Source organism: Poecile atricapillus, chromosome 11 (assembly GCF_030490865.1).
Source record: "Poecile atricapillus isolate bPoeAtr1 chromosome 11, bPoeAtr1.hap1, whole genome shotgun sequence".
Classification (NCBI taxonomy): Eukaryota; Metazoa; Chordata; class Aves; order Passeriformes; family Paridae; genus Poecile; species Poecile atricapillus.
Window position 1 is genome coordinate 10,863,424 of NC_081259.1, and position 12,676 is coordinate 10,876,099.

At 37.6% G+C, this 12,676-nt stretch overlaps 1 protein-coding gene across 2 annotated transcripts in view; it reads right to left on the minus strand.

Annotated features, from left to right (window-relative positions):
• The window catches only part of SLC12A1 (solute carrier family 12 member 1), a 47,041-nt gene that overhangs the window by 25,977 nt on the left and 8,388 nt on the right, over positions 1–12,676 (minus strand). The window contains exons 5-11 of one of the 2 annotated variants that reach the window (XM_058847207.1): positions 8,291–8,386; positions 7,563–7,702; positions 7,003–7,113; positions 5,938–6,049; positions 5,325–5,452; positions 2,917–3,001; positions 430–581 (exon numbers count right to left, since the gene is read on the minus strand). In XM_058847207.1, the coding sequence (XP_058703190.1) occupies positions 430–581; positions 2,917–3,001; positions 5,325–5,452; positions 5,938–6,049; positions 7,003–7,113; positions 7,563–7,702; positions 8,291–8,386 (824 nt within the window). Of the gene's footprint in view, positions 1–429; positions 582–2,916; positions 3,002–5,324; positions 5,453–5,937; positions 6,050–7,002; positions 7,114–7,562; positions 7,703–8,290; positions 8,387–9,016; positions 9,113–12,676 lie in introns of both variants that reach the window. The other variant, XM_058847206.1, reaches the window with a different exon arrangement.

The following is a 12,676-nucleotide window of genomic DNA, read 5'->3' on the forward strand; positions in this document are numbered from 1 at the left end:
TTTTGTACTGTGACACAACCCTTTAACTGTGGCCACAGCACCCCTGAGGTAAAATCACATCTATGTGTCAAGAGCAGTGAGGTGAGTTCCTCATCTAACAGGAGTTCCTGAGGTCTCTGTTAAGTCTGGGCTTTCAGTTTGAAGATGTTACAACATATACTACTGCATGGTACTTGTTAAAAGAGGAGATAAAGGCCTTACCAGAGTGTTAGGAAGGCTAGTGATGGGCAGTGTAAAGGTAAATGTGCAATGCAGAGGATTTTTGCCTTTCATCATTCCTTCCATCATAGTTTATATTTTTAGATAAAATTGGTTGTCCTGTTGTAGTTGTCTGCAAATAATGGTTGTACTTATTGCATGTTTGTACTCATGTATTCATGTATAGCTTATTATGCTAATATATGCTAATACATATTATCTCATTAAAACCTGAAAATTATTCATCAGCCCATAATCACATGGCTGACTTGCACATCTGGAAAAATCATAGCCTAGGCCACAGGCAGATGATCCGTTGCAGCTCATTCCAGGTACAATTGTATCATTTACATTCCCAGTAGCATCTCGTACAACACAGGAGGCTGTGGAAACAATGATATATTTTTATTTTGCTTCCTTGTGACATTGAAAGAATGTTCTTACCACATTTTGACTCTTAAACTGCACACTTTTTGTACAACTGGTGCCCTTAGAATCATCCCAAGGAGCAACATTTCATGTTGGGCAGGGATTACTTCCCCGTATTGTGACTGAGTTTCTCATGGTCCTTGTAAAGAAATATTTGCATCTTTTACTTTTAAAATAATCAGCCACTTAACTCATATTCGTGAGATTAGAGACCCAGACAGAGATCAACAGTCAATTGACTAAATCATAAGTCTTTTGTTTTCCTGTTATCACTTTTAAAAGTGCCAGTATTCAGAGCAAACAGATCAGTGAAGCTTTTAGGTCTAGGCATACCCTTTTTCTGTTTAACAAGGGCACAAAATTACTTTAGAGACCAGATCCTCAGCTGTTCAGATTGTCATAGCCCTGCTGACACCAATATGATGAGAAAAACTTTGACCAGGAAAAATTACCTATATTCTTTTTGTGTTTATTGATATTTATGTTGGTTTTTTTTTCCTCTTTTGTCCTAGAGTGACTTTATGATGCTGGTCTCCCCAATCATCTGTTCTATTTATGCTGGATATTAAGTTCTACACCTTTAAGACTGGTTCCGAGAGTGAAGGGAGGGAAAGAAGTGTGCAGTTTGTGTTCAGAAATGGCACTCCTCCATGTTCTACTCTGGACTGTGTTGTCTGCAGCACAGACAGACTGTGGGACAGAGCTCTCCTTTGCTTTTTAGTTAGTTTTTTTTTTTCAGCTAGCTGAGGCAGAGAAGTTCCCCAGGCTGTGGCTTTTCTTTTTCTTGGATCTGTTCAAACCTGCTCTGGACTGAAAACCCAGGCAAACACTGGGAGCTCACCCCTGGGGCCCGCCAGGACCAGGATGTGGCATTTGCTGGTGCAGGAGGGACTGATAAGAAACTGAGAGAGCCAAGCTATACCCCACAAAAAGCACTTTCTGAATTTGCCATCTCTTCAGAACAGCAAGAGGTTTTATTGTTTAATATTATTCATTTGTTATGCTTGTGAATACTTTGCTTGTTAAATAAGAAAGTTTTTTCCATTTTTCTCCAAATAAATATTTTCTGGAACCAGCTGGGAGAGGGGCCACTTAAATCTGCTTTTGGGAGGGACCCCTTTGGAAGTTTCCTCACAAATTTGCCCTAAACCAGGACACCACAAGAAGTGAGAAGAAACATAGGGTGTGTTGATCTCAATATTTTTAGTGGCCAAAATGTAAGTTTATATGATGTCTTCAAATTTGTCAAAAACATTAAGAGTCCCAAAATACCCATTGGCTATTTAGGAAACTAACATGCAAACATGGGGAAAAATAAATAAATAAGTATTACACCAAAAAATGCACAGCTCTGAAGCTGAAATACAGCTACTGCTTGTGAGACCAGAGCAATGTTCTCAAATAAACACCAACAATTTATAATATAAAGTGAATTTATAAAAGAAAGTGAAGAATGTCTACTTAAATTTTAAATGCAGGGGGAAATTTGATCCAAATAACGTGATGTCCTGAGCTGAGGCTTGAGTCAAGTATTCTGCCTTATGCATTAAGTCCAAGAACCACAGAAGTTAAGAAGACTTGAGAGTCATCTCCCAGAAAAGTGAGTTCTCTGCAGGGCTTTCTTGTGGTACTGAGGTATTTGCTCATAAAAAAGAGTGTTGCTTACAACCCTCTTTCTTACAGTACTTTTAAATACAAATGGAAAATTATTTTTCTTGTCCAGAGATTTATTGCTTGTAATGAGAATTTTACTGCATAATCCTCCAACACAGTTCATGGCTTCAGTACAGGCCTCCTTTTCACTCATGCTCATTTTTTTACCTCACATTCCACTTCTGTAGAACATGCAGTTGTGTAGTTTCTTTGAGACAGGCAACTGATTTCTGTCTTTGACATGTAATGTACAAAATGTGTGTGTTACCGTGTTCCTGTGATTCTCATGAGTGTTCAGTAAGAAGACAAACAGAAGCCATGTGAAATTTCAATGGGAAGCAGGAACAAAAGGTCAGCAGATTGATCAGAGGTTCCTTTGATCTTTATTATGCTTATGTATACTATATGCTGGTGATCTTTGTCACTGAACCTTATGCGAAAATGGGGACTTTTGTTTCTATTGATTGCTGCTTTTATTAAACCACTGTTTTGGCATACAGTAAAATCAAAACTACCGTCTCTCTACATAATAAATCCATGACATGAAAAAGCAGTGAGGCTAATCATTCATTTGCATGCCAAGCCTTCAAACTTAACTGTACAAAAGAGGACATGAAACAGAGGTTCTTTACTTACCTGCACATATTGCAACAGCAATGTAAGCAATTGTGGTAATCAGAATGGCCAGCATTGTTCCCTGGGGTATGGCACTTTGTGGGTCCTTAAACAAAGCAGTGACAGGGAAACATTGTGAGTTTGTGTGCTGCAGCCTGATTGCATTTGCATGCTGGGAGTTCTACTACACTGTGATATGAAGATACCCTAGAGAGCAGATTTTTATCACTCTGACCTGCACCAGCATTTCTGGTCCCAGCATGCAGACACAGAAGTGCTTCTGTGGTGCAGCACTCCTACCCTGCACATAGTGAAGGATATTCTGCAGGAGCAGAGCTCACATTTATAGCAACAGAAGGGTCCTGAGGTCTGCACTTCTTGAACTCCAAACTCTCTTTACACTGCATTTGGCTTTATTTTAATGTTTAATGATGTAGTGGGTAAATAGTTACTGAACCATCAGACTCTCGTGGATGACAAGATGGGACCATTTTTGGTTAATTGGTAAGATTGATATAGTCACCCTGTACAGAATACAGTACTTCTGTGCTTTGCAGCCAATAATTGTTAGCTGGGTCTTCACAGCAGCTTTCTTACACTGTATTGGCTTAATTTAGATAATTTAATGAGGCTGAGTTGTAATGCTTACAGACTGGTCCACAACAGTATCATCTTTGATAATGCAATTGTAAGTAAGAGTTGAAAGATCTGTACTGTACATTTTAAAAGGATTTTTAATGCTAGATAACCTTAAAATTGTAAGGGTGTGTTTTTTTATGCTAGGAAGAATTTTTTATGAATTTTCTTCTTAAGTTGGTTTAGCCTGGTTTTTTAAGTCAAAGATTTGCTGAATGCATTTAAACGTTACTAGGAAGCTGTCCCTATAAGTAGGCTCTGGAGTAGGACACAACTTGAATGTGTAGTGGCTGCAGGAGCACAGACAAAGGTGTTTGTAACAAATTCTAAAGAAAGTTCAATTGGTAAAGTTTACACTTTTTAAACACTCCTTAGCTTGTCTTTTAGATTCTGGAGAGGCTGGTTAATTTAATTAGACTTGTCTAATGCATCTAAACACGCTCAGTGGGGAATCTGCTGCCTGGAGGACTTGTTTACAGAAGTCCACTTATTGTGAAACTGAGACGACTGCAGAGATCCAACGGGAGAACTGCTTCCCTAGGTCTGCTCGCATTGTTTCAAGCAGCTGATGAAAGAAGTGCTGCTGCATTGGGAGTCTGCCATGCAGACAGAGCACCATATATGGCAAAAGAATTATTTTTGTTCGATAAAAGGATGGAGATTGTGTGAGGCTGGTGCAGTCTCACTGGGCAGAAGTACAATGGTTTTTGTTTTTTTAATTAAAAATGGAATCTCATTGACGCTATCAGTGGCTCAGTTTCCACGTGTTTTCTCTGTGCTTGGTTTGTAAAGCAGTCCTCTGAAAACAAAGGAGCCGAGGCATGCAGCTCAGGGTGAGGAAGGGAAAGAAAATTGGCTCTCTGGGGTGGTAGGATCTGGTGAACTCGTGACTTCTGTGCCAGTAGAGAAATAGTAGACCTTTAGTTGAATCCTTTAAGGTCTTCAAGCCAATGGATTTATAGGATAAGGCCAAATAACTTCATCTGACATGCTGGGGTTATCAAGCTGTGAGCCCTGTCTTGTTGGTGAGGTTTTTTTTCTTTATTTATTTTGGTTGTTTTTTGAGTGTTTTTGTCATGAAAACTGGAGGGCACTCAAAACTGATTTCTGTAATTTACCTGTATGTTTAGATACTGGAAATTCCATCCCTTATAACTGCTAAACTGCAAGAGGAGAATGAGGAACTGACAGAATGGCCACAGCAAGACAACTGGGCACCCTTGGTCCTCCTTTCCCTTTCTCTTCAGACTCTGTTTTTTTTTTTGTCACAGCTGCAAGCTTGCAGCTTTTTCTTTGAGCAGCAGTACTGACATGGGATTGGGACATACTTGCTTTCATTAAATGCACAGTTTGCTCTGCCCTTACTATGACCCTGAATACAAAAAGCTGGTCTCCACTGATTCTTGTGAGTACAAACATGAGCTTTCCAGGTTGCTTTTTGGGACAATGGTTGGATTGGTGTTTACAAAAGAAGAGCTCCAAGAGATACACACGTAATTTCTCTTATAGCATGTGCTGCTAATGGACCATTAATGATATATTATTATAGGTTATTGAAATATGCTTTTAAAAGATATAGCAACCCAAATCTAGCTAAAGTCATTTCTGTAAATACCCATAATGCATTATGAGAGAATTTGTATGTTTTTAAATAATAAAACAGGTACTTAAGAGAGCTTTGCTTCCCAAATTAAGACATGATTTTGAACTGAATACAGTGTTGATTCATGATTTGTTTTCTTGTTATTTTTTCCAACCTATGGCTAATATTATGAAGTTTATGAAATACATACTTTCAGATCTCCTGAGATATTGGCTCCTGCAAGAATGCCAGTGGCAGCTGGGAAAAAAATGGCAAACACCGAAAAAAATCCTTCTCCACTTCTGAAATCTGGTCCAAAGTTTTCTGCAAATATTGATGCTGCAAATATAAGTGAGAATTAAATGTAACAACAGGATTTGATTCCAAAGTTACTTAATGAAGGAGGTGAATAAGCCAGTCTTTCACATCTGGACAACTGGGTTTGAATCTGTCTCACATCACAAGTAAAGTGAATTTGATTTCCTTAGTTTGCTCCCCAGAAGGATGTGCTTGTCTGCATCTCAGAGCTACAGATCCATGTTGGAGTGACAGGAGTGTCACTGCAGCACTTGCTCTTAGCTGTGTGTTAAAGGTTTGTGCTCTACTGACGTATAAATTACTCAAGCTGCATCTTACTGTGGTGTCAGCTGCAGCAGCAGAGACAGACTCAAAATTAGAGATTAAATCCATTCCCTTTTTTTGCAAGCTCACTTAAACTTGGGCAGAAGATTCTGATCTTGTGAGCTTTTTCAGTGGAATCCTTAGCTTACTATTAAGTCAAAAGAATGCAAACATAACTTTATGATAGGTAGAAGGTTGCTTACCTTGGTAATTAAAAAAGCCTCTTGCCTTCTTTTCAGTGTTGGTAGGAATGACTGTCCCAATAAAGAAGTTTGCAATGGCAACAAGGAGAACAATTAGAAGAATAACTTGAGCCTGTTAATAGAAACAAAAAGATTCTCCTGTTGTTTTTAAATCTGTTGCTGTGGAGATAGCTATATAGTAAGTCATCTGTATCTGTTCCCTATAACAGGTTATTAATTTATATAGTTTTTGAAAATACCAGGAGTCAAGATAGCTGAATCAGCTAATGACTACAGCAGATGCTTTTTACTAAGGGATTAATGAAATATAGTTATAATTTAATTTTAGGTTAGATTCCTTACAAGAAAAGGCAAAATGGAACAGCTAATACATTAGTATTAAGTAGTATGAAGTATAAGACATTTTTATGTTGTTATAAATTTTTTTTAGTTGCAGGGGGCTGTCACTTCAAAGGTTATAATATCAAATTATTTTCTGATCTCTTTTACAAGTTGTTCTAGTCTCCATCACAGCAAAAACAAGGGTGCTGTTGAATCTGATTTCTGGACCTGATTCCGATAGCTTCATTCCACTCTCTGAAGTATTTCCATTTGAATTTGCATTCTGACCTTTTTTACAGGTGAAGGAATTGCAGAAATCGTTAGAGATTAAGGAATGGGTAACAAATAGAGCTCTTCTGCTGAGAAGGGCTTGAGAGAGTACAGTGATAAAACCATATATTGTTTTTGCTACTGTTTATTCTATCAAACTGCATCAAAAATAAGGGCAAAACAGGCACATAGCCAAAGCTCTTAATGATGCCATGAATTGTAAAAATGTATATAACCAAGTTGTCTGCAAAACCCAAACTTTTTTGCTTTTAAATGTATGTTCAAGGAAGAGTTTAGAGTAATTGTGCTTTCATTGAATGTAATGATTAAACTGTTACTGCTTTTAGAAAGATTAAGCATAAACTGAAACTGAGTGCTTTTGCAAATTGCATCTGTTGAATAGCATTCCTCACACACTAATGCTTTACAGCAGGTTAATATACTGCTTGCTTTTATATTCTTTTAAAAGTTTACCTTTGCTTCCCATTCCATGCCAGCAACAGAGATGCCGAGAAGACACACCACAGTGATGGTCCCTATGATTCTGATATCGTTGGACTCGTCTACCATCAGTGTATCGCTCTCCTGAAAGTGGTTAGAAATGTTGTGAGAACCAGTCTTTCTCTGCCCAACTGGTGGGATCAAGTAACAAGGTGAAATAGAAAGCAGTGAGCTGTCAAAATGTCAGAGATATATGAGACCAAGTGTTTGTATGTCATGTTCCAGCTGGCTTTTTGCAGTTGGGGTTATTTGGCTGTCTAATGGAATGTCTGTTCCTATTCTGATTTTGAGATTCTTGTCAAGAAATGTATTACATATATTCAAAAGGTAGAGATAATGAAGAAGCACTCTGCAGCATGTTTAGACAGACCAGCTTCTCTGCTAAAGATGCCCCTCAAGCCTTGAGTAAAACATATCACTACTTATGCAAATACATTATGTAAAACAAACACCACCATCACCACCCCCAAAAAAAAGCCACACAAAACAAAACTGAACCAATTTTATCACATACATGAAATATCTGTATTTACCTTAAGAAGTTCTACAACTGTTTCAGCAAATCCAACTACATACATGGCAACTGCCACTGCATTTGCAAAGGCAAAGATAAGTCCTATAGATCCACCAAACTCTGGGCCCAGGCTTCTTGAGATAAGATAGTATGCTCCACCTGCAGACAGAAATTATTGTTATTTCAGCACAGCAAAACACTCAGCTTTTGCTTTTTTTTTTCTCCTCACATAACTGGTACTGGAGAAATCTGTGCTTTTAATCTTACAAATATAATCAATCTTTGCCCTGCATTAATAGGGGACACTGCAAAAAAAGCAATGTGCTTTATACTGGTTCTGCCTTCAGATTTTTTGGTATGCCTTTCTATTCCAGCAATCTTTTTAATGCATATTAGCATGCAAAAGTGGACCTTGTTATAATTTTTCATGATGCATGATACAGTAACACAAAGGAGAGATAACTTCGCTTCCAAAATGGTTCTAACTTACATGGATCTATCCCAATGTTAACATGAAAGGTCACATTCTCTGGTACGTAAGTTCCTGCATCATAGTAATGCAGTGAATCTTTAATGTTTTTTGCATTAAATCTATACACATTTCAATTTGCTGTTGATCCACTGGGAGCAATCACTGCAAATATAGATATTCTTTCTTTGCTTATTACACCGTTATCTCAAACCCATTTATTTTTCTAATTCAAATCTGCAGATTTTTGTATTTTTCATGAGATCGTATTCACTTACCTCCTCTTACTACTCCATTAGTGCAAATGGCAGACATGGAGATACCTGTCAATGTTGTTACTACTACACTCAGAGCAATAACTATGATTCCAAGACCTGAAAGATCCGAAAAAGAAAGCATATGCAAGTGTATTCCAGTACCTGTTGTGCTTTAGTGACGTAGTAAGAACTTTCCATTTTCCACAGGGCTTAGACCAGACCAGTTATAACTTAAAAGCTCTGAAATGCACCAAAACTTTGTATCACAAAATACCTGTCATGGACTTTTACAGCCGAATTATTTACCCATCTTCCAAGGAGGGGCTGAAATGTAAGGAGTGTTATAAAGAAGGCATTAAACCGAAGATATCCGCTAATCTTCATCAGTCTTCAAAATGACAGGAAGAGATGTCTCAGTTTGTTGAAGAATGTCCAACCTGGAATGCTCTGAATAGGAAAGACCGGCTGAAAGGTGAGAGAACTCCATGAAAAGCCAGAGCCATCCCTTGCTCAGCAGTTGGCAGGAACATCTGAAATGTACTTTTCAGACTGAACTGAAATCCGTGGCTTATTAGAAGTGACAGCTCAAACATGCCTTAAATTGTGATGAGAGGTGGCTAGAATTGTTACCTTCCAATTCCATTAGATGTGCCCTTTGGTTTATGGTCCCTCTGGTTTGTCTCATACAAAAATAATACCTAAATACCTTTTGGGGCTTGAAAGCATTAGTAACCCTAAGATTTTTACCTCCACGGACAAACCCATTAGTTGCTATTGCAGAAGTTGACAACCCAGTAATTGAGGTTACCATCGTGGCCAGAAGAATTATGATTACTCCAAGACCTGTTAGTAATAAGAAGATAAAATATTTTACTCATGTTCCATGTTTCCTACAAATCATTCTTTCTTTAAATTGAATTTTCAGGCCAGAATCAGAGCAATAAACTGAAAAGATGGTTTGTTCACCACTTGCAGCTTGCAGAACATTTTCGTGAAGTCCATGTCACGATAGTAAATTATTCCCATCAGTCTTCAACCAGTGATTCTTTCTGATAGGAGTACCCTGCCCAGGAGTTCTTATGATTTCCAAAGGATGGAGGAAATAAACAAACAGGCATGCCTTGACATGGATGCTTATATCTACCTTTAACACACATAGCTGTTTAAATAAAGAAATAGACACATTAACCAGAGCTCTTGTAACAATGCTGTTTCTTTCATCAGTTGATTAAATGTTGAATCAGAGGAAGACTGACTGTACAGATTCATAGTGCATGAGGACAAAGAGCCTGTCAGGCAGAGGGACAAGACCTGACTGGGAGCCTTCTACATCCTCACTTGCTAAACTATCAAGTGCTGGGCTTTCCCACCCTCTGCCCATTGGCCTCTGTCCCTGCAAAAAAAGTAGTTTTACTCTAACACAAAACAAACATTTAAAAATAGAAATACTGCTCTTTAGATGCCATTTACTTTAACAGGTGACCTGTAATGTATAGTCATAGAGAACTTAGAATTTTTCTTTTATTTAGCTCATATCACAATGATAATCAAACACCAGAATATCAGTGATAGGTGATTAATTATAACTGGGTTTCAGTGTAAGACTGAAATCTGAGATTATTTCCAATGTGACTGGGTTTCTGTTAACTTTGAAACTGTAGAAACTACGTGAGCAGGATGTGCTTTGTTTGATTTAGAATCATAGAAGCACTGATTTGAAGTGACTTCTGAAGGTCTGTAGCTCAACCTCCCATAGCAGAACTACTGCCAACACAATATTAACTCAGTGGTGACCTTGGCTAGCTGGCTCTCAAAAACCTCTGTGGATGAAGATCCCCACAGCCTCTTTGGATTACATGTTCTAGGGCTAGACTACCTTCCCAAAAAAACCACTTTTGGTTGTGTACAAACTGCACCTCCCAAGGTACAGTTGCAGCTACTGCTGTTACATTTCTGGCACTACCTAGAGGAGTTTGTAGTTCCAGATCTTCCTTTTTGTTTCAAGTCAGGTGAAGAAATTATACGTTTTCTCTCAACTTTATTGCTTTTATTCTCATTTCTATCTATGAGAAGGAAGAGAGAAAACCAGGAGGAAAAAAATAAAGAATTACAGTTTGGTGCCAAGCCTGGAATCTGTTCTTAGTTTCATCTGAATTTGCTAAGGCTTATGCAATATCTGCCTTGTTTCTGTAGGGTACAATAGGCATTCCATAGGTTCAATAAGTATTCAGTGCGGAGAATATACATTGCTTGTAGCTGCATTTATTGACCAGGGCTCATCCAAATTGAAACTTAGATCCTACAATTGACATTGAGCTAGAAGTACCACAAACTCATTGATTTATCTGCTGTATTTCTACCATCTGACTTACAGATCAGATTCCTGAGTTCATTTCATACTGGATGGTTATAGACATCCTGTCCCTGAATTAATGTTCTTTGCTACTTAAATTATAGCCGTGTTATCACAATCCTTTAAGTTAGAACAATGTAATGTGTGAGCCATAAATTATATATAACATAGTATAGGATATTTAAAGTGAATTGAGCCTCTAATAAATCACATTAACCTTACTGATTTCTGAACTCTTACTATAACTAGTCATGCAAGTGTTTTATGTGCAGGTCTGTATAAAAAAAATCCAAATGGTCATTCTTTTTGGTCAGCTACGATTACATAGAAGCAAATTGTTCAACCATGCAAATTTTGTGTCTGAGAAGTGGCTGGATATGACTTTAAGAGCTGTTAACTCTTAAACTGAGTAAGTAGACACAAAATTCTCAAAGCACTTTTAAAAATGTTTCCTAAGTATACATGCATCCTAAGGATACTTTTCAAGGATGTTCTATTGCATTTCTCAATTCATATTGTTAATATGTATATGATAAATAGGGTCAGATATTTTGCTAATCTGATAGTAGCATCTTCATGGGAAGGCTTTAATCAAAATTTTAAAAAGAATATTTTGGCATTTAAGAAGAAAAGTGCATAAAATGAAGTGACTCAAACAAAACATCATTGTAATATAATGTAATGTAACATAATTTTAATATTCAGAGCCAGATTTGCAGGTAGCATAAACTTGGTGTTTTTCTCTGCCTTTGTCTAACCATTCCATGCAGAGGTACAAATACAGATTTCAGAGAGTCCCCAGATATTAGCAGACTAGTTTTGGACCTGGAATCTTGTCAGAACCATACTGTCCCTTTTTTCTTAGCTGATGATAGTCAGAGATCCTTGTGGAATCCTACTTTTTCCCCTGTAAGAGCTTTTGCCCAAGACAGCCTATCAGGGTATGGAAATAATTGGGTTGTCTCTCTTTGGCCCTCTAATGATGGGGATGTAAATGGTGCCCAGATGGTGGTTTAACAGTCTCATTTAATTTCCATGTTAGCAGCAGTACCCGGTGAAATCCCTGAGCCCTGGTGATGATGAGCTTCTATCACTGTTCTCCTTAAGCAGCTTGGATGGGGACTTAAGGCTTATTGCTTATAAGGTATTCCAAAAATGCATTGAGAAATGATTCAAATGGAATTTGACATCTCATTTTCAAAAGTAAAACATATAACACTTGCATAACACATGCAATTTAAAAAAGCAACAGCAGAGCAATAAACCATAAGAAAGAAGAGCCTGCTTATCAATGAGTTAAAATGGTAAAATTAAAAATGAAAGCAGAAAGGTTGTAACTGATGTTGGTGCAAATTAATGTTAAAATCTGATTAAAGTTTAGATTGAAAACCAGGCATATGGCCCCTAAGTAAGTTGTTCCAAAATGAATTACTCTTGCCTATGGCTATTCTCACACCTCAAAACAAAGTAATACTTCTTGATGATCTCAATAAGTTACTAAACTGCCCTTAAAAACTAATTTTGCATGAAACCCCAGAGCAAAGTCTTGGCAATATTAAGATGCAGAATTTTCATGGCAAGGCATATAGTTATGAGTGCCCTGGGCTGTATGTGCTCATTTGGTATGCATCATAAAGTCAGAAAGCACCCTTTTGTCAGGCACAGTGCTGGAGCCATGCATGGAGCACTGCAGAAGTAGTAAAGTTCTTCCGCTTACTTCTGGATCTTTTATTGTTGGTTGGTTTTTCTTTTCCCATTTGTGTCTCTGTAAGTTTCTGATTTTTTTCTTAGTAAGCATTTAATTTGTTATCTTTTTAATAAAATGTTTTTATTAAAAGGTCAGTCTTGCTCAAGTGAAACTTCTAAGAATGTACTGCTTTTTATTGGAAATGAGACTTCAACCATGCAAAATTTTGGTGATTTTCCTTTCACTTCCATTGACAAGGATGTGAATGATAGTTATATTCAATCTGATTTTGAGCAGTGACTTTCATCCAACCCCAGCAGAGCTGACACCCCTCAATATAACTGAATATTTCCATTCTGTGATTATC